This window comes from Tamandua tetradactyla, chromosome 5, assembly GCF_023851605.1.
Source record: "Tamandua tetradactyla isolate mTamTet1 chromosome 5, mTamTet1.pri, whole genome shotgun sequence".
In the NCBI taxonomy this organism is placed as follows: Eukaryota; Metazoa; Chordata; class Mammalia; order Pilosa; family Myrmecophagidae; genus Tamandua; species Tamandua tetradactyla.
This window is the reverse complement of record NC_135331.1, coordinates 129,502,131-129,530,083: the sequence shown is the minus strand read 5'-3', so window position 1 is coordinate 129,530,083 and position 27,953 is coordinate 129,502,131. Positions and strand designations below refer to the sequence as shown.

Below are 27,953 nucleotides of genomic sequence, written 5' to 3'. Positions count from 1 at the left end.
CCACTCGAATACAATACTTAAGTTCTGAGAAGTTGGGCAGTGATGTTCTATACTTGGAAGAAGAGACATAATGATCCAGTAATTAGCTCATTAAAAATATAGGTGTTTTTTGTTGTTTTGTTTTACCTCAGAGCACTTCGCAGGGACTAACTTGATAGGCAAAAAGGTCGAATCTTATCCAATCTCGCCCTTGATATTTGCTAAACTGCAGTTAGTCAATACGACAGAAAATGAAGCCATTTACCTAAATGGCATAGGCCATTTTTGAATTTTTGAAAAGCGGTGATTTAAAAAAAATCACAAATCCAGTTGTGGATAGGAGACTGGGTGTATACGCTTGGCGATGCTGTCTTGGTAGATTTCTATCACCACATGAGATCATGTGGAAAGACTGAAAGATTCTTCTTACATTTCTCACGTTTGCAGTCTAATGAGTACACTGGGAAAATGTACCACAAGGATACACGCACATACGCACTCGCGTGTGACCCGTTAGCCAAAGGAAAAGAGTTAGAAGAAACGAGGTCTATTCTAAACCGAAAAATTGGACGTCTGGCATTAACACGGAGGGGGAGGGGATGAACGTGTGACGGCTTTGATAAACGCAGCTGGCTTTGAATGGAACGAGCCAAGAGGCCTGCGTGCCCAAGAACAGATTCGTCGAGCCACGGTCATCGAGTTGAACCCCTTACAGATGGTAGGGGCTGGAAAGGCGACCCCGGGGTCTGCTGGCTTCGGTTGGATCCCTTTCCAAACCGGAGGGGCGTGAAGGACAGCGGTGGAGGAAGAGCCAGCCCCGGTAGGGATGAAGCCAGCGGAGGAAGCGGTTCCTGGGGATTGTCTACGACCTGCGAGAGGGCAAAATCGAAGAGGGGAAGCAGAATGTGGGGTAAGGGGATTTTCCAACCTCGATACCGCGTTTGCGATTAAACCAGGACTGGCAAAAGAAAAATTCTGGACGGCCACTCCCGGCCGCCCAGCTCCCCACCCTCCAGCCGGAGCGAGAGTAATTCATACAAAAGGCGGATTCGCCTCTGCTTTAGGGAATCCCAGGGGCCGTCGTAAAACTCCCACTATCCTAGAACAGAGGGATCTGTGTGTCCCCGCCCCCCACCCACTGTCTTCTCGTCGTCGTCGGGGTCCAGAGGAGCATGCGCCAGACTCTGTGTGTTCTTTGGTTGGATGAACGCACATCGCCCACGGTCCCCGAGAAGAGAGGTGGGGGAGGGGACGGCAATTGAACCGGTGCCTGGTGGAGGAGGCGCGGGGTGAACTGGGAAGCGGTGTCGTGTTTGACTCCACCCCTTTTCCCGAGGGTGGGGGAGGACCGTATATAAGTGCCGCAGTCGCCCCGAACGTTCTTTTTCGCAACGGGTTTGCCGCCAGAACACAGGTAAGTGCTGGGTGTGGCTCCCTTGGGCCGGGCCTCCTTGAACAGCTGGCAGCTGTCGCGTGCTTTTTGTTACTTATGTCTCTGTCGACCCACATTTGCGGGGTTCTTGACCCCGAATTTCGGGTTGTAAGAGGAAGAAGGTGGGAGAATTCGAGGCCTTGGATTTTCTCAGGAGCCCTTTTTATTGCTTCAGGTGAGGCCTGGCTTAGGCGCCCGGGCTGCCGCGCGCGAATCTGGCCGCTCATTCGCGTCTTTCTCGTTACGCCTCGGCCACTTGACTTAAATAAGCAGTTGGGGTATATTCTCATTGAGGTAGTTTAGTCGTTGTTGGGGCAGGACCTCGGCAAGAGTAAGGCTTTATCGGGCGCGTCGTCGGGTTCCTCGGGTTGTGTGACTGCCGCGAGGCGTGGAGGGTGGTGGAATCCAGTTGTCCCGCGCACATGTCCGGCGCGGCCTCGGCCAGCCGAGGCGGGCTCCTCGGGGCGCGGCCACCGGATGGGCGAGGGGTGAGATAATGGGGTTGGCCCAGCGGCTCCGGTGCCCAGTCTGCCCGCCCCCCCCCACACCCCCCGGAGAAGTGAGGTCGGTTTTTGCTCGGCACCAGTTGCGTGCTCGGAAAGATGGCGGCTCCTCGGCCGTGCTGTAGTGAGCTCAAAATGGAGGACGCGGCGGGTCGGCAGAGCGGGCGGGTGAGTCACCCACACAAAGAAAAAGGGCCTTTTTTCATTGTCAGACGCTGCTTCCTGTGATCCTACGGAGCAGTGGGGCATAGTCATGTCATTTCGATTGTGGCCCCTACCGCTCCGGAGGAAGGTTTCCTCAGCTTGGGGGGAGGGGATTTTCTGCAATGGAGTCACCACATTGGTGGGTGGAGACTAGTTAGGCCAGGTTGGCAATTGGAAGGTAGTTCTCCTTGGAGTTTGCCCTTTTAGTTTCCATCGCGGCTTAAGTTTCTCGGATGGTGGTTAAGAGGTGTTTTTCTCCCGCCCCCACCCCCCATTTAGGTGTCGTGAAAGCCATCACTACATCTTAAGCCAAAATGGGAAAGGAAAAGACTCATATCAACATTGTCGTTATTGGACACGTAGATTCGGGCAAGTCCACCACAACTGGCCATCTGATCTACAAATGTGGTGGAATCGACAAAAGAACCATTGAAAAATTTGAAAAGGAGGCTGCTGAGGTACTAAAGGGAAAGATGGTTAAGGGAGAATGCTAAAGTTGACTAGCTGAAACATAAGGTACCTTCTAAAAGGTTGACCAGTTAGTACATTTTTCTAAATGATCAGCAAAGACTTTCTGCGAGGCTCTTAGCTTTGTAGCTATTTTTGGAAATTAAACTAAGACCTCCAAGGGTTTGCAGTTTATAAAGTGGAATTTCAAGATGGGGTTTGATACTGTTTGAGTTAACAAGTAACCATTCTTCTATTACAGATGGGAAAGGGGTCCTTCAAGTATGCCTGGGTCTTGGATAAACTAAAAGCTGAACGTGAGCGTGGTATCACCATTGATATCTCCCTGTGGAAGTTTGAGACCAGCAAGTACTATGTGACCATCATTGATGCCCCAGGACACAGAGACTTTATTAAAAACATGATTACAGGCACATCTCAGGTTTGTAAATTTAATAACTTGGAAACATAACTGCGTTTAGAATCTCTTTCAGGGTTCAGTTTAATGAAAGCTTTCAATAATGCAAGGCCTTGATTTGTTCTGAACACTTCTGTAGCATCTAAATTCAGCTTGATAACTTTGAGGAGAACTTTGATTTAACAGGATATGACTTTTCTCAGGCTGACTGTGCTGTCCTGATTGTTGCTGCTGGTGTTGGTGAATTTGAAGCTGGTATATCTAAGAACGGGCAGACACGAGAGCATGCCCTTCTGGCTTACACGCTGGGTGTGAAACAACTAATAGTTGGTGTTAACAAAATGGATTCCACCGAACCACCTTACAGTCAGAAGAGATACGAGGAAATTGTTAAAGAAGTCAGCACCTACATTAAGAAAATTGGCTATAACCCTGACACAGTAGCATTTGTGCCAATTTCTGGTTGGAATGGTGACAACATGCTGGAGCCAAGTGCTAATGTAAGTGACTTTTTGAGAATTGTTAAAAAGCTTTGGAGTGTCTTTTGATGTCAGTAATTGGTAGTTTCTTGTTCTTAGATGCCTTGGTTCAAGGGATGGAAAGTCACCCGTAAGGATGGCAATGCCAGTGGAACCACGCTGCTTGAAGCTCTGGATTGCATCCTGCCACCCACTCGTCCAACTGACAAGCCCTTGCGTCTGCCTCTTCAGGATGTCTACAAAATTGGTGGTAAGCTGAATTTAAGATGTAACTTAAGGGGGGGGTACCCAGAATATAGTTTTCACATAAGATGTTGATAATACTTTGTATCTAGGTATTGGTACTGTGCCTGTGGGCCGAGTGGAGACTGGTGTTCTCAAACCAGGCATGGTGGTCACCTTTGCTCCAGTAAACGTTACAACTGAAGTCAAGTCTGTTGAAATGCACCATGAAGCTTTGAGTGAAGCTCTTCCTGGGGACAATGTGGGCTTCAATGTCAAGAACGTGTCTGTAAAAGATGTTCGTCGTGGCAATGTGGCTGGTGACAGCAAAAATGACCCACCAATGGAAGCAGCTGGCTTCACTGCTCAGGTAACAACACAGTTTAATTGCTACGTTTTCTTAATTGTTGCAGAGCCTGAGACTCACTAAATTAAACTTTTTTTAAAGGTGATTATCCTGAACCATCCAGGTCAAATCAGTGCTGGCTATGCACCTGTGCTGGATTGTCACACAGCTCATATTGCTTGCAAGTTTGCCGAGCTGAAGGAGAAGATTGATCGCCGTTCTGGCAAGAAGTTGGAAGATGGTCCCAAATTCCTCAAGTCTGGTGATGCTGCCATCGTTGATATGGTTCCTGGCAAGCCCATGTGTGTTGAGAGTTTCTCTGACTATCCTCCTCTGGGTAAGGATGGTTTCAGAAATTTAATGAAAAAAAATTCTATCAAAGATGAAAATTTGAACTGTTTCTCACAATAATAATGAACTTTATTTTAACAGGTCGTTTTGCTGTTCGTGATATGAGACAGACAGTTGCTGTGGGTGTGATCAAGGCAGTGGACAAGAAGGCTGCTGGAGCTGGCAAGGTCACCAAGTCTGCCCAGAAAGCTCAGAAAGCTAAATGAATATTACCTATAACACCTGCCACCCCAGTCTTAATCAGTGGTGGAAGAACGGTCTCAGAACTGTTTGTCTCAATTGGCCATTTAAGTTTAATAGTAAAAGACTGGTTAATGATAACAATGCATCGTAAAACCTTCAGAAGGAAAGGAATGTTTTGTGGACCATTTGTTTTCATGTGGCAGTTTTAAGTTATTAGTTTTTAAAATCAGTACTTTTTAAATGGAAACAACGACCAAAAATCTGTCACAGAATTTTGAGACCCATTAAAACAAAGTTTAATGAGAAACCTGTGTCTTCTTTTGAAAGATCAGCCTTGAATTGCTTAGGCAAAAGACTTAATCTATTCTTGGTATTCCATTTGCGGAAATTTGATGGTTCAGGGTAAAGTTTTGTTAGGACAAAAATCTAAGGTTTTTTTTTCCCCCGCCTCTAAGGGGAAGGGATCAGGACGTGACTTAAGCTGTTTAAAGCATTTACTAAAATGCAGTGTTTTGTTGGTTGCAGCCTTGGGTAGTATGGAAAAGCAGAGGGTAATTTGTAATGTTTATAAGCTTCCTTAGGCCAACTTCTGTAATAAAGACCATGTGTTGGATATAGAATACTTTTGTGTAGTTATGTGTATATTAATCGAGTAAATGAGTATTGTATCTAGATTCTAGGAAAAATAAAAGGTGCTGGAAGTTGAATCTGTTTTCCTGTAACTTAAGAATTGGAACCCTAGCATAATTTAACATCTAAAAGAGCAAGGGTGGGTGGAGGTAACCTGCCAGACTGGAGATAAAGGTTGAAAGGGGGTGATATTGGGGAGATGAAGGGGAGGGGCCCATTTGTAACTCAGATAATGAAATACTTTTCAAAAATAGCTGAGGCAAGGAAAGTGCCCTCATAAATGAGTGTTAATGAAGAGATTCAGATTATGACGTTAGGAAGGGATGGATCTAGTTCTTCTAATCTAGTGATTTGGTTTAAATGCTGTTTTGCATTTATATAATTGGTACTAGAGCAAGGAAACTAGGGTAACAGGTGGCTGAGTTTTTTTGTGCCAGTGATAAGCTGTAAATTCGTGGTTTCTAACAGTTGCAAAGTGTAGAAATAGCGTGAAATGCAAATTTTGCTTAGTTTCTAATTCAGGTTGGAAATTTTGTCTAAATTAAGCCCTTGAGAATTATATAATAAAGCATTTGGCCCTTAAGGGGGAGTAGTTCTTTCTTTATAACCATTCTTAATCCATCTAAAAGTCGGACAATTTCATAGAACACATTGTTAATCCTTTTAAAGAGGAAAATATATACAGTACAGTGAGAAGCTTTAAAACTGGCAACACTTTAAAAATTGAACAAAGCATGGAGATGTCTCATTGAAGTATTGGGACTAAGATGTTAAAAGGCCATGTTGAGGACCACTGACCAGTTTTTAAATTACACCACCAGTGTTTTTATCCAGTTCCTGCATTGTAGAGTTAGAAATAGGTAAAAGCGCATACTACATAGCAGTGTTATTGAACCGTTATGGATATGACTTATGACATCAATATTCTATTGGCAACCTACTGCTACCACTCTATCCCTGACCATAAACGGTTATAGTAAAACATCTGGGATGTACTTGTAGCTTTACTTAGGAGAAAGGTATCTCAAGGAACCTATCTTAACGGGGTTCACCCTATTGCTGGTGGGATAATGAAATTAGTGACTGGTTCCCAAAAGTTTGAAGTAGCTACCTAACAGGTGCAGAGGCTTATAATTCTGCCTGGTTTGAGTGCCACCTACTGGTGGTAAGGGGTAAAAGCATTTTTTTGATGACATTGCTTTATTTTCCTGATTAAAATTAAACAAGTTTTAAAGTTTGATTCCAAAAGTGAAACGAATGGCTCAATAGACCGTTGCTGGTGCTTGGCTTTACCTTTATGTTTGATTGGCCAGCTTTAGGAGTTGACCATGTTGGTTGGGAAGATACCTGTTCAAATTTCCCCCAGGAATTTTGGTATGATTTCAAAATATTAAAAAGTGGGAAGGTATCCTGGCTCAGGGCTAAACACAGTTGGTACCAATAAGGCATGTCTGGTTACCAATACTCAAAATAGGTCCAAAAAAACTGCATTTTGGCCAATAGGTTACATGGAATTAAGGTTCAAGTAACTGCTAGGTCTTGTCTACGTTAGGAGCTTAGCACATCAGTCAACCCTGTCTCTGCTGCCAATGAGATACAGTATTTCTCACTGTAGGCCAACAAACAGTTCAGCATTAGGTTGATTAATTTGCTGCCATTACCATGTTTTTTTCAGACATTTCATTGGCTTATCACTTAACATCTAATTTGCATATACAGACCCTGATTATCTGACTTTGATCTGGCTAGTTATAGCTGTCAAAAAGTTACCTGCAGTCAGACAACTAAAAATCACCTTAGATTTTTAGGTATTTCATGTTTGTGTTACTTTTAAATAATAAATTGCAAATTGACCACAACTTGCAAATCATGGTGGAAAGTCTCATGATATATTGCTGTATTAGGATTGAATGTTTGAAGTCTGATAATGACAAGATTGCCACTGTAGAAGCATTTTTCCCCAAGAGCATGGAAATTGGTTTGATTATTGGGTTCTGGTTTTGCCCAGTTAAGCACATTGACTAGATAAATGGCATAGAACTTAATTTTCAGTACAGGGTATGAAAATCCTGAAGACCATAACTAGAACTGGCTATGGATTTTGTTTTTATTAAAATCTATTTGATAACATTCTGCTGAGCTGAGCACATGCATACTTCATGCCAAAAGCAAGCCAATGTTAATTATTGAAATAGGCAACTTTAGAACAAGAGTGACTAGTGGCCTTTGTATCAAAGATAGCTTTTCATACGAGTTAGTTTGGAAGCCACTGCTAGTTCATTTGTCATCAAGTCAACTGAGAGCTATAAAGTTGCATTCTGGGGGTAGGCCAGAACATTCAAGGGAGTGAACAGATGATGAGCCTTCGGGGTGCTTTGTTAGGAGATGAGGGCATATTGTATCAAATGGAGGAATAATTCTATTTTTGTTTTCCTGATGAGTTTTCTTTCTTGATCTGGTTTAACTTAGTTGATTTTTTTCCTTACTACAAATTCAGGCTCTTTTCACCCAGTGTTGCCTAGGTGGCATCAGAATCGTCTCTATTATTTGCAGGTCTTGAATCATCCATGTCCAGTTAAAACTAATGCATTGTTCAATTAGTAGTAACTGGAGAGAAAAACTTTGTTGGGAAACTTTGGATACAGCTTTTGGTTTTTAACCACTGACGAGGGACCATATGGTTTTATTCTGTTTTCTAGATAAGAGGGTTTTGTAATCTATCATTACCAGCTCAAGTTATATATGAAATGAGTACAAGGAAGATTGTCATTTGTCTTGGACTGCCTTTGGTAGTATTTGTGGTCTCTTATCACAGAAAACATGACAAATTATAACATTGACAGAATTCTCAGCGAAGGATTAGAACATTAAAGCAAAACAATTTTTTTTAATTCCCACTTTTAAAATTAAGGTATTTATAAACAGCAAAATTTGCTCTTTTTAAGTATACGGTTCTGCAAGTTTTGACAAATCTATAGTCTACCCCAGTCAAGATACAGAATAATTCTGTCAACCCCCAACCCAAATTCCTCTGGGCCCTGTGTCTACCCTTCCCCACCCCACCAACAACTAGCTTTCGGTAACCACTGGCCAATTCTCTTCCTTTCGTTTTACTTTTGTAGAATGTTGTGTACATGAAATTTTACTTTCCTATCTGCTAAAGCAAATACTACATAATGGGTTGGTTTAAAAAAATGGGTATTTTTGGCTTATGGTTGTGAGGCTAAGGGAAGTTTAAAATTGAGGTGTCATTAAGACGATGTTTCTTCTGGAAGACTGGGGCGTTCTGAGCCTGCATCTGGCAATCCTTTGTCCTTGTGTTTTCTGTCATGTGACAATACATAGGGTATTTTCTCGGTTCTCTTCTGTCTTATGTTGATTTACAAGTACTTGCTTCTTCTGGATTTTCCTTCTGTTTTCAGTATCCTTTGCTTATAAAGATTTCTGCCATATTGGAATAAGGCCTATCCTCAAATTCATTTTGGGCACACGTTAGCTAATAACATTTTCAAAGGTCTTATTTACAAATGGATTCACATCCACAGGACTAGGGGTTGGGACCTGAACATGGCGTTTGTGGGGAACATGATTCAATCCCCAACACATGGGTTTGAATCTGGCTTTCCTTTACCATAATGCATTTGGGATCTATCCATGTTAATACTAGTAATTTGTTCCTTTTTAATGGATGTATTGACAGTTTAGCCATGCCCAGTGGAAGGAAGTTTGATTATTGCCAGTTTGAGGTAAATTAGAATAAAGCCACTATAAATATTCACATGTAGATTATTGTGTGACTAGCTTTTCATTTTACTTATGTAAATACCTAGGAGAGGAAGTGCTGGGTCATATGGCAAATGTATGTTTACTTTAATAAGAAACTGCCAAACTGTTTTGCAAAGCAGCTGGACTATTTAGTAACCCAGAGATAAATTTATCAGGGCAGAAAAATAATTTGATGAAATGAGTAATTACACTGGGGTTTATAGGAGAGTGAAGAACAAATTTGTTCAAAAAATATTTGGCCTACTATTGTGCCAAGCAGTATTCTAGGCACTGAGGATAGAGTTGTGAACAAAATGGGGCAGTTATTGCTATTTTGAGTTTACAGTCTGCTGGGATAGATAGAAATTAAGCACAAGTAGAAAGTTCCAAGATTTGATGATACTAAGAGCAGGATACCATGAAGAAGAGTAAAGGGGATAGATAGAAGTTAAGCACAGGTAGAAAGTTCCACGATTTGATGATGCTAAGAGCAAAGGAGAAGAGTAAAGGGGACAAAAGTTAGATTGGCCAGAGAAGATACTTATTTTTAGGAATAGGTGAGACAGGATAAGCTGGAGTTACTGAATTGGGGAATATGAAAAGATACTTTTTAGACATCTGAGAATGTATGAGGCTTATATTGGCTTCACAGCAATCACATAAATACCAGATCTGAGAAGAAAGCATGAAAGTTTTAATCTAACCTCAAATCATCTTTGAAGATACTTATTTAAGTTTTTGCTTGATTACTTTGATGTGTATATCATCCATTGAAGGGCAGACATCTCATTGAATCCTCACAATTTTTGATCGGGGGCAGATACTATAGATTGATGGACTGAGGTTTGGAGTTAAGTCTGGATAATTTAGTTTCCCTTGAGTCATCCTATTGCCAAATTAATTTTTTTCTTAATATTTATTTAAATTTACTTCTCATAACTTCCAATCATTATTCCTACGTAGTCTTCTAGTGTAATTGTGCTGGTTTGAATTACAATTAGAAAAGCCACGGCTTAATCCTAATCCAATCTTGTTGGCAATAATGTAAATTGAAAACTTGATTAGGTTATCTCTACAGAGATGTGACACCAATTGTAGGTATGAACTTTTGAATAGAGAGAGATGTGACTCCACCCATTTCTGGTGGGTCTTGATTACTTTGTTGGAATCCTTTAAAAGAGGAAGCATTTTGTAAAAAAGCCTTGAAATTCCAAGAGAGCACTGTTGCACCCAGAGACCTTTGGATATGAAGAAGGAAAAGGCCCCCTGGGGGAGTTTAATGAAACAAGCCGGGAGAGAAAGCTAGCAGATGTTCACCATGTGCCTTTCCAGTTGAGAGAGAAACCCTGAACATCATCAACCTTGAACCAAGATATCTTTTCTTGGATGCCTTAGATTGGACATTTCTATAGCCTTACTTTAGTTGGGACATTTTCACAGTCTTAGAACTGTGAACGAGCAACTTCTTAAATTCCCCTTTTTAAAAGCCGTTCTGTTTCTGGTATATTGCATTGTGGCAGTTAGCAAACACTTCTTCCTACAGCTGTGCTTAATTTAACCCTAGAGTCACAAGGCTTCTAGATTATTTCCATACTGTTCTTTCTAGATAGTCTATAGCTTTTAAAGTGTTTTCACTAAAATATGTTTCAGATGTAGATGCATGAAAGATTGTTCTCTTGATTTAGAGTGTGCTTTTATTACTGTAACCCAAGGTAAGTCACCTTCTTTGGGCTCTAGTTTTCTGAATTGGTGAATTTAGACTAGATGATCAAGTGGTAAAGGGGGAAAAAGCTGACCCTCTTATCATCCAACAGGGAATATAGTATCTCTTAACATTGTTGTGAAGATGAAATGAATATATATATATGGAGTTCTTAGCTCAGTATCTGGCCTATTGTAAATGGTCAATAAAAGGTAGCTTTTATTACAGTTCCTTGGAAGATGTAGTTTAAATCAACTCTGTTATCCTCCTGAGTTAACGGTCAACAAAAATCTTCTGATTAAAAAAGTTAATTATATTTTAGAACAATCTTTAAGCCAATACAAATAATTTATTTTGGAATAATTTTAGATGTTTAGAAAAAGCTGCTAAGATACTTCTAAATAGTATCTGTATACCCCTCTATTTAGTTATTTTTTATCCATATTTTTTCACTTATCTGTCCATACTCTGACTAAAAGAAACATCAGACACAAGGATTTCACAATCACACAGTCACATTGTAAACGTTGTGTCTTTATACAATTGTCTTAAGTAATTAAGGCTACTGGAACACAGTTCAACAGTTTCAGGTACTTCCTTCCAGCAACTCTAATATACCATAAACTGAAAAGGAATGTCTATATAATGTATAAGAATAACCTCCCGGGTAACCTCTCAAGTCTGTTTGAAATCTCTCAGCCAGTGAAAACTTCATTTTGTCTCATTTCTGTCTTCCCCTTTTGCTTGAGAAGGTTTTCTCAATCCCATGCTGGGTCCCAGCTCATCCCTGGGAGTCATGTCCCACATAGGGGGAGGGCAGTGAGTTCACCTCCTGAGTTGGCTTAGAGAAAGGCCACATCTGAACAAAACAGGTTCTCTGGGCATGACTCCTAGGCATAATTTTAAGTAGGCTTAGCCTACGCTTTGCAGGAATAAGTTTCAGAGGGGCAAACTTCAAAATCAAGGGCTCCGCCTATTGAATTGATTGTCTCCACTGCTTGCGAGAATATCAGAAATTCTCCATATGGGGAAGTTGAATATTTCCTCCTTCCCAGTTCCCCAAGGGGACTTTACAAATACTTCTTTATTCACTGCCCAAATTACTCTGGGATATATCAGGGCATCACACTAACCTGGAAAAACCAACAAAATCGCTCATCCTATTAAAAAATTCTATGTACTAACAATGTTCAACTTAACCATACAGTTAAATTAGGTAATGTGCTACCCAAAATATAAATTTTGCACCAAGTAAATATCTCTCCCTTTGATCTTACACAGAAGTTGGAGTTTTAAAATATGGACAATATCAACCTTTACCCTGTATTCTGATCTACCTTAGTCCTATCCAGATCAGTTTCCTCATATCTCTAATCAAAGTCTGATCCCTTTTTCAATTTTTTAAACAGTTCATGTATGGTGTGTTAGGGTTCTCTAGAGAAACAGTCAACAGGAAACACTCGCAAATACAACATTTATAGAAGTGTCTCATGTGACTGTGGGAACGCAGAGTCCAAAATCCTCAGGGCAGGCTGTGAAACTGACGATTCTGATGGAGGGTCTGGACAAACTCCACAGGAGAGGCTCACCAGCCAAAGCAGGAAGAGAGCCTGTCTCTTCTGAATCCTCCTCAAAGGCTTCCAGTGATTAGATTAAGCTTCATTCATTGCAGAAGACATCCCTCTTGGCTGATTACAAATGGAATCAGCTGTGAGCGCAGCTGACATGATCATGATTTAATTCTGTGAAATGTCCTCATTGCAACAGACAGGCCAGCACTTGCCCAAGCAGACAAACAGGAACCACCATTTCACCAAGTTGACACGTGAACCTGACCATGACATATGGTATACTGCTAACTTTCATAGCTTCAGAGCTTTCGCTCTTGAGTCTCAGTTGTCATCAAATTGTCTATTTTAGCCATTATAGTTCCCTAAAAGAGTTCATGTAGTTTTGACATTTTGTCAAACTCCATACATAGTTAAAGCTTACTCAGAGCAGATTAAAGCAATAACCTCTGCAGTCTGGATATTGCTTTTTTTTTTGAGACATTTGTCTAAGGGGTTATTGCTTGTATAAACCAGAAAAGATTTAAAAATAGACATGTCAAAAGTAGGCAGTATCATTTATTCTAGTTAGAGGAACTAGAGTAGCTGACAGATGACAGTGGTATGGTTCTGTAAGTGTGGTTTCCAGAGGTAAATGCCAGATAGCTAATATCAAAAGAAAAATGTAAGATATTTTACTTAAACTTCCAGTAAAATCATGAGGCTGAGGGAATATCCTAATTGGTGGTGTGATAAACTGCTGGGTTTCCATGTAAACAACTTTGAGGCTGAATTTTAATGCTGTCTGCATCCATCCAAGCTGAGGAAAGGGTTCTTTCAGCCTTCAGATGAGGCCATCTGCCACATTTTCTGAGGCCTGGCTTGTAAGGGGTGCAGCTACATCAGTGCAACAAATGAGTCTGACCCAGCTTTGACCCACAGCCCCTCACTTAAGCCATTTTTATATATTCTTTTTTTTTTTATGATACATAACCACATAAAAACACGAAATTGTCATATTTTTAAGGGACACTTAGGACACTTCTTTAGAGCCTCCTGCAGGATTCTACATAGAGCCTGCAAATCAGTAAATGCCTAATAAGAAATGAGGTGCTTTTCATTCACGTACAGATGGATAAAGAGATTTTTTCTCATAGCTGAGTCTGTATATTGAGGTTAGGAGTGAATCTCTTGGATCTCAATTTCTCGTTCTATATAACTCTGTACATGTGTGTTTTTGTTCAAATTGCTAATATCTGGCTAAAGGTAAATTGTCCTCTTTAATAAGCCATTCCGTATGAAATTGGAAATACGGAAAATTCAAGAAGTATCATTTCATTGCTTGAAAACACACATGCACATAATCAGGTTTTGTGTTAAATACTGTATACTTTAGAAATATTTCCTTAAATTTGTTTAGTCTGTACCATCTTATTTGGCATTTATTAAAGCTGTGTAAAAGCCATGCAAAAGCCATGCATAGATTATTTATAAATTTATACATTGACTGTATTTGAAGATCACCAAGAATTTCACAAACCTATACCTAATATGAAACACATTATTTAGGGACTTAAAAAAATTTTAGGTCCTGAGTTTTGTGAAGATTATTTTGGCTTATAAGAGTTATGCATTTGAATGGATTTTATCATGTGAATGTATCTCAGAGGGGCAAAAGTATATATATATATATATACATGCACACACACATATATATATAAATGGGCAAATGACTTGAAATAGACATTTCTCCAAAGAATATATTCAAGCAGCCAATAAACAGATGAAAAGATGCTCAACATCATTAGCCATTAGGGAAATACAAATCTACACCACAATGAGGTACTATTTCATACCCACTAGAATGGCTACTATTAAAAAAAGAACAAAATTGTAAGTGTTGGAGAGGATGTAGAGAGAATTGGAAACACTTGTTCATTGTTGGTGGGAATGTAAAATGTTGGAACCATGTGAAAAACAGTTTGGTAGTTCCTTGGAAAGAATTAGCATGTGACCTAGCCATCCCACTTTTAGGTATTTATCCAAAAGTGTTGAAATCAGGAATACCAACAGATATTTGCATACTGATGTTCATAGTGGCATTATTCACAAATAGCCAAGAGATGGAAGTGCTATCAGCTAGTAAATGGATAAACAAAATGTAATATATGCACAGTAAAATATTATTCAGCTGTAAAAAGGAAGGAAGTTCTGGGGTGCAAGGGTAGTTCAGTGGTAGAATTCTTGCCTGCTATGTGGGAGACCTGGGTTTGATTCCCAGCCCATGCACTTCCCAAACAAACAATAAACAAGCAAAACAAAAATTCAATAAATGGTGCTGCAATAACGGTACTCACATGGAAAAAGAATAAAATGTGACCCTGCCATACAGCATACCAAAAAAACATTAAAAAAATTTTTATTTATGAAACATAACCACATACAAACACAAACATTCTTTCCATATGATCCTTCCATTCTTGTTATATAATCAATAACTCACTATATCATCACATAGTTGTATATTCATCATCATGATCATTTCTTAGAACATTTGCATCAATTCAGAAAAAGAAATGAGAAGAAAACAGAAAAAATCATACATACCATACCCCTTACCCCTCCCTTTCATTGATCACTAGCATTTCAATCTACTAAATTTACCTTAAAATCTTAAAAAAAGGAATGAGGGCGGGCCACAGTGGCTCAGCAGGCAGAGTTCTCACCTGCCATGCCCCAGACCCGGGTTCGATTCCGGGTGCCTGCCCATGCGAAAAAAAAAAAAGGAATGAAGTTCTGCTACCTGCAACAACATGATTAATTTGAAGACATCACATTGAGTGAAATAATTTAGACAGAAAAGGACAAATATTATATGATCTCACTTATGAAATGATTAGAATAAGCAAATTCATGGTTAGAAACTAGAATACAGAAAACGGGGGCTAGGATTGGGGGTAAGGAATGGGGAATTAATGATTAATTGGTATGGTGTTTCTGTTTGGGGTGATTGGAAAGTTCAGGTAATGGATGATGGTGATGTTAGCACAACATTGTGAATATAATTGACAACACTGAATTACATATTTGAATATGATTAAAAGGGGAAATTTTTGTTTGTATATATGTTACTAGAAAAATTTTTTTAAAAATAGGACTGTACAATACAGTGAACGCTAATGTAAACTCTACACTCTACTTAATAGTACAACTGTAATAATATTGTTTTATCAATTGGAACAAAGGCACTACACTAATGCAGTTAATGATAGGGAAGTTGTGTGTGAGGGAGTAATGGGAACTCTGCATTCTCTGCATGACTTTTCTGTAAACCTACAAGTTCTTTAATAAAATATGGACAAAACAGAAGGGGAAAAAAGTTATGCAAGCACTGGCTTGAAATAAGACTGACAAAAATATAAATGAGCAGAATTTCAACAAATAAAAAGCTAAGAACTTTTTTAGGTAGAGACTAAAATATCCAGGTAGTTGAAATACTACCATGTACTAATGGGAATTTACAAAACAAGAAAATGAGGTTTTAAAAGTCTTCCATGAATAATAGGCTCACAGTAAATGCTATATAAAATTTTCAGAAATAAGGAAGTTTCTTAAATAATATTCATCACCGTAATTATATTTTCAGTAGTGATTGGTGCTATAAATTTTAAATAATTATATACTGTTCTATATATAATTGGAAATTGGAAGTCCCAATTTCCCCCTTTGCGGGGAGAGGGAAGAAGAAAACCAGTTGATAAATTTAGACTCAAGTGAAAGATCCTGTTGCAAATACATCAACACCAGAGTGATGTATTCGCAATAACTGTAAGTCCACACACTTAACTGTAGTCTTAAAATTGTGAACTTGATAGTTTTTTTTTCAATTTAAGATCTGTTAGAAAGTACCTCATCTTTGAGAGTTTTGCAGATATCAATAGGTATTTCCTCTCTTCCAGCTGCATTTCTTTCCATTATTACTGTTGTGGCTACAGTACATTTAGAGATTCAGACTGGCCCAATGATAACTTGTGTTTCTTCCACAAGCAACGTACTGGTAACTCTCCTGGGATATCTGCTCAGAGAGTCCAAAGTACTTGTCATAGAAACTTGCATCATGAATACTATGTTGTGTACTTTGATGGATAATAATGTACAGAAATCAAACATGTAACTCATTTCCCCTGCTATAATAGAAGGTACTATGTGACCAATTCATTTCATATCAAATGGACCAATATTGGTTATGTTGTTTGAGTGTGCCTTTCCAATAACTATATTTGAAAATTTAACTTGTGTAGTGATGTATTCAACATCAAAAGAATAATAGAGGTGACAGAACACCTCTGTCAACTGAGAAGGCTTGTGGCTGGCGTCTGTTGGAGTTTTTGGCTTCTGGTTTCAGACAGCTTCCCAGGGGGCATTTCCTTTCTGCATCTCCAAATGTCTGGGTCTCATGTTGGCTCTGTTGGCTCTCCAGCTTCTACCAGAATGTTTCCCCTTTTAGAGGACTCAAGTAAATGACACACTTTGAGTGAGTGGAGACACATCTCCATGGAAACCATCCAATCAAAAGGCCCCAACCACAATTGGGTAGCCCACATCTCCATGTGTTCTAGTTTGCTAGCTGCCAGAATGCAATATACCAGAAACAGAATAGCTTTTAAAAGGGGAATTTATTAAGTTGCTAGTTTACAATTCTACAAGTCTATAGCAATGTCCAACCTAAGACATCCAGGGAAAGATACCTTGATTCAAGAAGGCCGATGAAGTTCAGGATTTCTCTCTCATCTGGAAAGGCACATGGTGAACATGGTTAGGGTTCCTCTGTCATCTGGAAGGGCACATGGCAAGCATGGCATCATCTGCTAGCTTCTTCTCCTGGCTTCCTGTTTCATGAAGCTCCCTGGGAGGCATTTTCCTACTTTATCTCCAAAGGTCACTGGCTTATGGACTCTCTGCTTCATGGTGCTGCAGCATTCTCTGCTCTTTCCAAATCTCCTTCATTCTCCAAAATGTTTCCTCTTTTATAGGACTCCAGAAACTTACCAAGACCCTCCCAAATGGGTGGAGATATGTCATCACCTAATCCAGTTTAACAACCACTCTTGATTAAATCACATCTCCAGAGAGATGATCTGATTACAGTTTCAAACATACAGTATTGAATAAAGATTATTCTACCTTTATGAAATGGAATTTAGATTAAAATCATGGCTTTTCTAGGGGACATACATCCGTTCAAACCAGCACACCATAGAAACAACTTAATAAAAAAGATCCCACCCAACAATACTGGATGAGAATTAAAGAACATGGCTTTTCTGGGGTACACAACAGTTTCAAATTAGCACAGTAAGTGATAAAATTATTTCCCCATCTTAGCCTGCAGGGCACTGCACATTTCCAGGCTGCTCCCGTGCAGAGGGTCAGCAAATCAGCAATCCCAGGAGCGAAGGCTAGAGAGCAGGGTCTGGAACACCATTCCTTTAAAATTTATGCAGTGGTTTTTTATTTTTTATTTTTATTGTGTCCTAATGTGCTGTTTTAAATTCGGATTGCCCATGTTTGAAAGGGTGAAGATCATCCCTGAAGTGAATTCAAAGAACAACCAACATAATTAAACACTAAGAATGAATCAATTACAAGGCACAGGATTTTTTAAAAAAAGGTTGTTTAGCCTAGTGAACATTAAAATAAATTAATATTGTTTTCTAGTATATAAAGAGTATTTTAAGTTTGCAGAGAGTGCTGTTCAAAGTGAGATTCACACTGTCTAAATTCACACTGTCTACAGTCTCCAAATCCCAGGATACCTCTTAAATTAGACTGACTGCTATCATGGCTAATTAAGTATGACAACTCAAATACTTAACATGAAATAGGCTAGAAGGATAGGAGTGGGAGATTGAAAGTTAAATGAAGAGACACAGACTTCTATCCTCAATGGTTTAGGTGGGGTGAAGAAACTTATTACCCAGTTGAGGATCTCTTGTGCTAGGAGAAAAATACCCATGACAAAAGGCATTGTAAAGTCAGAAGACCTGATATCCATGTTCAACAGCAACTTGCAGCTAGTTCTTAGTCACACTGTTTAACCAGATCTATAAAATTGAGGGCAAAGGAAGACATGAAAAAGATTTTTTTTAAACCTTTTTAGAAAAATTTTAGCTGTGAAAAGTACATAGAAGTAAAAGAATCATAATATATTGGGTTTTTCCTATCAGGACAATTGAAATGATTAGTGTATTTTCAAACTTTTTTGAGTAAATGTGTGAATGTGTGTATTAGTTAGGGTTCTCTAGAGAAACAGAATCAACAGGAAATATTCATAAACATAAAATTTATAGAAGTGTCTCATGTAACTGGGGGAACGCAGATTCCAAAATCCGCAGGGCAGGCTGTGAAGCTGACAATTCCAATGGAGGGTCTGGACGAACTCCACAGGAGAGGCTCACCGGCCGAAGCAGGAAGAGAGCCTGTCTCTTCTGAATCCTTAAAAGGCTTCCCGTGATTAGATTAAGCATCACTCATTAAAGAAAGCACTCCCCTTGGCTGATTACAAATGGAATAAGCTGTGGATGTGGCTGACATGATTATGATTTAATTCTATGAAATGTCCTCATAGCAAAAGACAGGCCAGCACTTGCCCAACCAGACAAACAGGTACCACCACCTGGCCAAGCTGACACATGAACCTGACCATGAAAGTCCACCCCTTGTCAACTTGGCAGCTGTACTCATCATCTTAAACCATACCTAATTTCTAAATAGAAAACAATAGAAGACACATTTTTTTCCTCACCTAACAATACTTAACTGTCCTGCATATAACCAGAAACACATAAAATCTCTCCAGAATAGAGGTGCAAGTCCTTGGGTAATATTCATTCTTAAACTTGAAATCTTACACCTTAAATAGTATAACATGAACAAAATGGCACTATAGTCCTTGTTTCTGTAACTGATCATGTGGTCATAGTTCATATTTATCACTACCTTCTTCCACTACCCATTCCATGTTCCCTTTACTCTCAGCAAGCACTTCAGCTGGCCGTAGTTCTTGGCCTGGTGGTGTGTCCCAAACATTCATTCCTGAAGTTTCAGAGCCATTGGTAGCCCTACCTGGATTGGGTTGTAGTTTTCCATTGATTTTAATCACAGGGCATAGTAGTACTAAAAGACACCCTAGGGGGTCTCCTATATTCCAGGAAAATTCTTTACCTCCATTGTGTAGATGCAGTCCTATTTCCCCCTGATAGTCAGGGTCAATCACACCAGCCAGTAATGTAATCCCTTTCCTGGCTTGTTGATCCAGGGGCATGAGTAGCCCAAAGTGACCAGGTGGCAGTCTTAGATTCCAGTTCAATGGAATCGTTGTTTCTCCTGGTGGAAGCACTCCCCCTCTTGGAACTAAAACCTATAGACCAGCAGAGCTCAGGGTCACAGGGACAAGAAGCAAAACTTTTCCTAGTGGATCACTAGGGGTAATAGTGAGTGGTGCCATTTCCATACCCACCCCTTGGTTCCTGGACCCGTGGATCCTGGCTATGGTAGAAACAGCACCATGCAGTGGACGCTGATTCAGAGTGTACAGCTTCCTGGAGAACATTACCCCAGCCCTTCAAAGTATTGCCACCTAGTTGGCACCATAATTGAGTTTTCAAAAGACCATTTCACTGTTCTGTCAATCCAGCTGCTTCTGGATGATGGGGAACATAGTAAGACCTGAGAATTCCATGAGATTTTGCCCATTCCCGCACTTCATTTGCTGTGAAGAGTGTTCCCTGATCAGAAGCAATGCTGTATGGAATAGCATGACGATAGATAAGGCATTCTGTAGGCCCATGGATGGTAGTTTTGGCAGAAGCATTGCATGCAGGGAAAGCAAATCTATATCCAGAATATGTGTAAAGTTCTGCCCCTTCTATGAAGGCAATGGTCCAATGTAATCAACCTGCCACCATGTAGCTGGCTGGTCACCTCGGGGAATGGTGCCGTAGTGGGGGCTGAGTGTGACTCTCTGGTGCTGGCGATTGGGCACTCAGCACTGGCTGTAGCCAGGTCAGTCTTGGTGAGTGGAAGTCTATGTTGCTGAGCCCATGGATGATAACTTCCATCCCTACCACCATGGCCACTTTATTCAGGAGCTCATTGGGCAATGACAAGAGTTGCTGGGGAAAGGTATCCATAGAATGAGTCATCTTATCCACTTGATTATTAAAACCTTCCTCTGCTGAAGTCACCCTTTGGTGCGCATTCACATGGGACACAAATATGTCCCATGTTTTTAGTCCACTCAGAAAGGTTTATCCACATACCTCTTCCCCAGAACTCTTTGTCACCAATTTTCCAGTTATGGCTTTTCCAAGTCCCTGACCATCCAGTCAAACTGTTAGCAACAGCCCATGAGTCAGTATATAAATGCACCTCTGGCCATTCCTCCTTCCAAGCAAAATGAACAACCAGGTGCACTGCTCAAAGTTCTGCCCACTGGGAGGATTTCCCCTCACCACTGTCCTTCAAGGACACCCCAAAAGGGGTTGTAGTGCTGCAGCTGTCCACTTTTGGGTGGTACTTGCATATCCTGCTGAACCATCTGTAAACCAGGCCTGAGTTTTCTCTTCTTCATTCAATTCACTGTAAGGATCTCCCCAAGAGGCCATAGCTCTGGTCTGGGAAAGAGAAGGTAATATGGCAGGAGTGGAGACCATGGGCATTTGGGCTACTTCCTCAGGTAACTTACTTGTGCCTTCAGGACCTGGTCTGGCCCTATCTCGTATATGCCATTTCCATTTTATGATGGAGTGCTGCTGCGCATGCCCAACTTTATGGCTTGGTGGGTCAGAAAACACCCAGCTCATGATAGGTAACTCAGGTCTCATGGTAACTTGGTGGCCCAAGGTTAAGTGTTCGGTCTCTACTAAGGCCCAGTAGCAGGCCAAAAGCTATTTCTCAAAAGGAGAGTAGTCATCTGCAGCAGATGGTAAGGCTTTGCTCCAAAATCCTAAGGGTCTGCATTGTGCTTTTCCTATAGGGGCCTGCCAAAAGCTCCAAACAGCATCTCTATTTGCCACTGACACTTACAGCACCATTGGATCTGCTGGATCATATGGTTCAAGTGGCAGAGCAGCTTGTACAGCAGGCTGGACCTGTTGCAGAGCCTCCTCTTGTTCAAGCCCCCACTCAAAATTAGCAGCTTTTCTGGTCATTCGATAAATGGGCTGGAGAAGCACACCCAAATGAGAAATATATTGTCACCAAAATCCAAACAGACCAACTAGGCATTGTGCCTCCTTTTTGGTCATAGGAGGGGCCAGATGCAGCAACTTATCCTTCACCTTAGAAGGGATATCTCGACATGCCCCACACCATTGGACACCTAGAAAATTCATTGAGGTGGAAGGCCCCTGTATTTTTGTTGGATTTATCCCCCACCCTCTGACATGCAAATGCCTTACCAGTAAGTCTAGAGTAGTTGCTACTTCTTGCTCACTAGGTCCAGTCAACATGGCATCATCAATATAGTAGACCATTGTGATGTCTTGTGGGAGGGAGAAACGATCAAGTTCCCATGGACAAAATTATGACCTAGGGCTGGAGAGTTGATAGACCCTTGAGATAGGACAGTGAAAGTATATTGCTGACCTTGCCAGATGAAAGCAAACTGTTTCTGGTGATCCTTACTAATAGCTATTGAGGGAAAAATATTTGCCAGATCAATAGCTACATAGCAGGTACCAGGGGATGTATTGATTTGCTCAAGAAATGATATCACACCCAGAACAGCAGCTGCAATTGGAGTTAACACCTGGTTGAGATCACGATAATCCACTGTCATCCTCTGTTCTAGTTTGCTAGCTGCTGAAATGCAATATACCAGAAAGAGAATGGCTTCTAAAAAGGGGAATTTAATAAGTACAAGTCTATAGAAATGTCCAATCACAGTCATCCAGGGAAAGATACCTTGATTCAAGAAGGCCAATGAAGTTCATGGTCTCTCTCTCAAGTGAGAAGGCATATGGCAAACACAGTCAGGGCTTCTCTCTCAACTGGAAGGGCACATAGCAAACATGGTGTCATCTCCTAGCTTTCTGTCCTGGCTTCTGGTTTCATGAAGCTCCCTTGGAGGCATTTCCCTTCTTCATCTCTAAAGGTTGCTGGCTAGTGGACACTCTGCTTCATGGTGCTGCAGCATTCTCTGCTCTCTCCGAATCTCTCATTCTCCAAAATGTTTCTTCTTTTATAGGACTCCAGAAACTTCTCAAGACCCACCCAAATGGGTGGAGACATGTCATCATCTAATCCATTTTAACAGCCACTCTGATTAAATCACATCTCCAGGGAGATGATCTGATTACAGTTTCAAACATACAATACTGAGTAGGGATTAGATGAAGCAGCTGCCTTTACAAAATGGGATTAGGATTAAAACATGGCTTTTCTAGGGTCCATACATCATTTCAAACCAGCACATCCTTCAAGATCCATATGTTTTCTGCACAGGCTGAATAGGAGAGTTGAATGGGGATGTGGTGGGAATCACCACCCCTGCATCCTTCAAGTCCATAAGAGTGACAGTAATCTCTGCAATCCCTCCAGGAATCCGGAATTGCTTCTGATTTACTATTTTGCTAGGTAGGGGCAGTTCTAGTGGCTTCCACTTGGCTTTTCCCACCATAATAGCCCTCACTGCCCGAGTTAGAGAGCCAATGTGGGGATTTTGCCCTTTGCTCAGTATGTCTATTCCAGTTATGCATTCTGGAACTGGGGAAGTAACTAAAGAATAGGTCCAGGGCCCCACCTGGACCCACTGTGAGATGGACCTGAGCTAAAACTCCACTGATCACATGACCTCCATAAGCCCCCACTCTGACTGGTGGACCAGAGTGATGTTTTGGATCCCCTGGAATTAATGTCACTTCTGAACCAGTGTCTAATAATCCCCCAAATATCTAATTATTTCCTTTTCCCCAATGCACAGTTACATTGGTAAAAGGCTGTCAGTCTCCTTGGGGAAGGCTTGGAAGAAGTTTAACAGAATAGATTTGTGGCAGTGTAACAGGGTTCTCCCCCAAAGGGACCTGGCCTCCCCTTCATTCAAGGGGCTCTGGGTCTGTAAACTGTCTCAAATCTGCAAACTGATAAAGGGGCCATTACTCTGTCTTTTTGTAATTCAAGTTAGACTTCTGTTCACCTGACCAAGAACTCTTTTGTTTATACAGCTCAAACAAGAATTTAGTAGACTGCCCATCTATTGTATTTCTAGGTATCCCATGATTTACTAGTCAATGCCACAAATCTCTGCGAGTCATATAATTTTGACTCCCAGTTTGAGTTTCCTGTCTATTATAATAGCCACGTCCACCCTGTCTTTGGTGATTAAGTGCTGCCACTTGGCTTCTACCAACTCAGGGTCCAGTCATCCCCATTGTGTTTAAGGATCCCAGTTCAGTGACAGCAGTTCCCACAGTAATATCTGACCTACAGAAAAGTGCAACTACAGAGCTCTTCAGGGATGATGGCGCTAGTCTCACAAATTTATTTCTCACTGTTCTGGTAAAAGGTGCATCCTCTGGACATTCCTGGGGTGTAAGAGCAGACTTCACATGATAAATCCATTCTAACATTCCAATCTCTCTAAGCCTCTGGATCCCCTCATCTACATTTTACAAGGCAGTTCTGGCATTTCAGACTCAAGTAATGTCAGTCACCTTTTGATCCTTGTTTCAGCCAACCATCCAGACAAACTGTTAATGCCTTTTCTAATCCCTTGAGCTATAATATTAAATGTAGAATCTCTGCTTAGTGGGCCTATATCAATAAATTCAGCCTGATCCAGCCTTATATTCTTCCCACCATTATCCCACATCCTTAAAATACATTGCCACACATATTCCCCTGATTTCTGTCTATATAAATTGGAAAATTCACACAGTTCTTTTGGAGTATAACGTACCTCCTCATGTGTAATACTTTGCACCTCACCTTAAGGGGCCTATTGGGACTTTAGTCTAGTTATAGGTCTGGAAGAAATGAGGGGTGATGGGGGTGGGTCATGAAAATAATTAGAAGTATCTTCCAAGCCATTTGCTTCAGGGTATTCATTTGCAGTTCCATCTGGTGAAACAGGATTAATCACTCTAGGGCTAATCCCTTCAGGTAGAGGTTGGGTGGCCAACTCCTCAAGGCAGACTAGAGGTGGGGTGGCTATGTCCTCAGGGTAGTCTATTACAGGGTTATTAGTGAAGACTCAGCATAATCTAGGGTTTCAACCTCTCCACCTACATCATTATCAATCCATATGTCGCTATCTCATTTTTCAGGGTCCCACTTCTTTCCAATCAATACCCTCACTTTAACGGCAGACACCATGCAAGACTGAGATTTCAGTTTACGTTGTAAAGTTGCTACTCTAACAATACGATTCTGAGTCTGGTTTTCAGAGATCTCAAGTCTATGGCTACAGGAAGTAAGATTTTCCTTCAGGACACTCACAGAAATGTCTACATATGTCAGACGGTGCTTAAGCTTCCTGTTTGAAGCCTTAAACCCATCCTTTCACCTGGCTTCACAAGCGAAGCATTAGAAGAATCGAATGGTGATATTTTGACTATCTCTTTTGCCACATCACTCCAACGACATTAGCAATGTCGTTCTGATTATCATAATCAGAGTCTTTAGTGCCTTTGAGTCCAGTCAGAGTAGAAAACTATTCATAAAAACCCATTTTTAAGATTATGATCCTTAAGAACCACTCCTAGTACCAAGTTGTATTAGTTAGGGTTCTCTAGAGAAAAAGAATCAATGGGAAATATTTGTAAATATAAAATTTATAAATGTTATAAAATTTATAAAATTCATGTAGCCATGGGGACATAGAGTCCAAAATCTGTAGGGTGGGCTGTGAAGCTGATGATTCCAATGAAGGGTCTGGATGAACTCCACAGGAGAGGCTCACTGGCTGAAGCAAGAAGAGAACCTGTCTCTTCTGAATCCTCCTTAAAAGACTTCCAGTGATTAGATTAAGCACCACTCATTAAAGAAGGCATGCTCCTTGGCTGATTACAAGTGGAATCAGCTGTGGAGGTAGCCAATGTGATCATGATTTAATTCTATGAAATGTCCTCATAGCAAAAGACAGGCCAGCATGTGCCGAACAGGTACCACCACCTGGCCAAGTTGACACATGAACATGACCATGACAATGTGTGTGTGTGTGTATATATATTAAATATATGTATTTAAATATTTTTATTAAGATGTATTCATGCACACAGTCCATCCAAAGTATACAATCAGTGGCTCACAATATCATCACATAGTTGTGTATTCATCACCATGATCATTTTTAGAACATTTACATTACTACAGAAATAGAAATAACAAGAAAAAAGAAAAAAAAATACAACCCATATCCCATACCCCTCCCTCTCATCCCCACTAGTCTTGCAATCTACCCAATATTTTTTTACCCTTAATTCCTCCTGTTCTAGTTTGCTAGTTGCTGGAATGCAAAATAACAGAAACAGAATGGCTTTTAAAAAGGGAGACTTAATTAAAAGTTGCAAGTTTACAGTCCTAAAGCCTTAAAAATGTCCAAATTAAAGCAAGGATATAGAAATATCCAATCTAAAGCATCCAGGGAAAGATACCTTGGTTCAAGAAGGACACTGACATTCAGGGTTTCTTTCTCAACTGGAAAGACACATGGGAAACACGGCGACAGCTAGCTTTCTCTCCAGATTTTTTGTTTCATGAAGCTCCTTCAGGGACATTTTCCTTCTTATCTCCAAAGGTGTCTGGCTGCGTGGGCTCTCATGGTTCTTGTGGCTCTTTAGCATTTTCCAAAATGTTTCCTCTTTTAAAGGATTCTAGTAAAGTAATCAAGACCCACCTGGAATAGGTGGAGTCATATCTCCCTCTAATCAAATGGTAATACCCATAGTTAGGTGTGTCACATCTCCGTGGAGATAATCTAATGAAATGCCAGACAAATACAAATACAATACAAGGTTAAAACCAGTACAAAGTCTCATAAAAGTCTGTTACTGGCATGATCTGTTCTAAGGCAAAATTCTCCTCTGACTCTGAACTTGTAAAATTCAGAACAAGTTATTTGCTGCCAACCAATTGCCAAAAAACATACAAAGGAGGGACAGTCATAGAATATATATTCCATATTCCATAGGAAATGGAAATGGGAAGGAATACAGGAGTCATCTGACCCAAACAGTTTCAAAAACCTGCAGGGCAAACTCCATTAGATTTTAAAGTCTGAGTCATTCATCTTCTGGGAATTAGAAAGCAACAGTCCATCCCTTTCCAAGTGCTTATGCAGTGACCTGCCTCTCTCCAAACCTTGGGGGGGCATTGGAGAGACCACCTCTACCCTCTCTAAGCATTGGGTCCACACCCAGGCCCTCTGCCATCTCCGGGCTCATTCTCAATCCTTCCGTGTGGTGACAGCCAGGCTCTCCCCATTCCCCAAGGAATATGCTCCACCTCTCCAATGCTTGAGACGGCAAGACTCTTCAACTGCAGAGGTGGAAGGCCCACCCTCTGCCTTCTGGGCAAACTCACCCTCTCTGCATGCTTGTGTGTGTCTGCTTTCCTGACCTGAGGTCTCTTGACTTTAGACTTTAGATTCCATAGTCTGCCTCTGAAGTTATTTTTCCTCCAATGTTTCCCTTCTCTGTCCCTTTCAGGCCAGACTGGCAGTGGTTGTGTTTATACAAATCCCACAACATTCTTGTTGGCTTTCTATGCAGTAGCCTTGGATCATGCCCATCAGATGAAGGAGTTTCCGCAGATCCTTTCTGAATAACTCCATCTCCAATCCTGGCTGTTCTGAGATGGCTGACTGGTTCCACATTTGGTTAAATCCTCAGGTGAGGCACAATTCTCTGGGTCTCCACTCCTGGAAGCCCAGAATTTTCCAGAACATCACTTTCTCATTTCTTTGTACCCAAGAGTTCAGTTCTCAGTTATCTTTTTCCTGTCTCTTTTCATAGTAAGCTGCAAGGAGAAACCAGGCTGCACTTTCCACATTTAATTTGGAAATCTCTTCTGCAAAATATCCAAGTTCATGGCTTTTAAAGTCTTCAAGTCAAAGCCTTTAGTCAATTTTGCCAGATTATCTGTCATTTAAAACAAGGATCACCTTCCTTCCAGATTGCAATAACACGTGCCTCATTTCTGTCTAGAGCCTTGTCAGAGGTATATTTAGAGTCCACATTTCTACCAACAGTCTCTTCAAAGCATTCTAGGCCTTCTCTATCAAGCTCCTCACAACTCCTCCAAAATCCTCCCCTTATCCGTTTAAAAAGCCACTCTACTATGTTTGGTATTTGTAAACTGCAGCAGCACCCCAATTTTCCAGTACCAAAATCTGTTCTAGTTTGCTAGCTGCTGGAATGCAATGTACCAGAAACAGAATGGCTTTTTAAAAGGGAGAATTTATTAAGTTGCAAGTTTACAGTTCTAAAGCTGTAAAAAAAGCAAGGATATAGAAATGTTCAATCTAAGGCATCCAGGGAAAGATACCTTGGTTCAAGAAGGACGATGACATTCAGGATTTCTCTCTCAACTGGAGAGGCACATGGCGAACATGGTGACATCTGCTAGCATTCTCTCCAGGCTTCTTTTTCATGAAGTTCCCCCAGGGGCATTTCCCTTCTTCATTTCCAAAGTTCTTTTGCCATGTGGGCTCTCGTGGATCTTGTGGCTCTCTAACATTTTCCAA

The 27,953-nt window shown here is 40.8% G+C and overlaps 1 protein-coding gene and 1 non-coding gene across 2 annotated transcripts; both read left to right on the top strand.

Annotated features, from left to right (window-relative positions):
* The first annotated feature begins 1,370 nt into the window (after positions 1–1,370).
* Positions 1,371–5,184, top strand: EEF1A1 (eukaryotic translation elongation factor 1 alpha 1). The gene is made up of 8 exons (XM_077162239.1): positions 1,371–1,393; positions 2,398–2,576; positions 2,828–3,007; positions 3,187–3,483; positions 3,562–3,712; positions 3,798–4,054; positions 4,133–4,367; positions 4,463–5,184. The coding sequence occupies exons 2-8, from the start codon at positions 2,433–2,435 to the stop codon at positions 4,585–4,587; spliced, it is 1,389 nt and encodes a 462-aa protein (XP_077018354.1). The 5' UTR covers positions 1,371–1,393; positions 2,398–2,432; the 3' UTR covers positions 4,588–5,184.
* A 9,242-nt stretch (positions 5,185–14,426) lies between these two features.
* Positions 14,427–14,497, top strand: TRNAS-GCU (transfer RNA serine (anticodon GCU)). The gene has a single exon. It is a non-coding gene; the product is annotated as a tRNA-Ser (tRNA).
* The last annotated feature ends 13,456 nt before the right edge of the window (positions 14,498–27,953 follow it).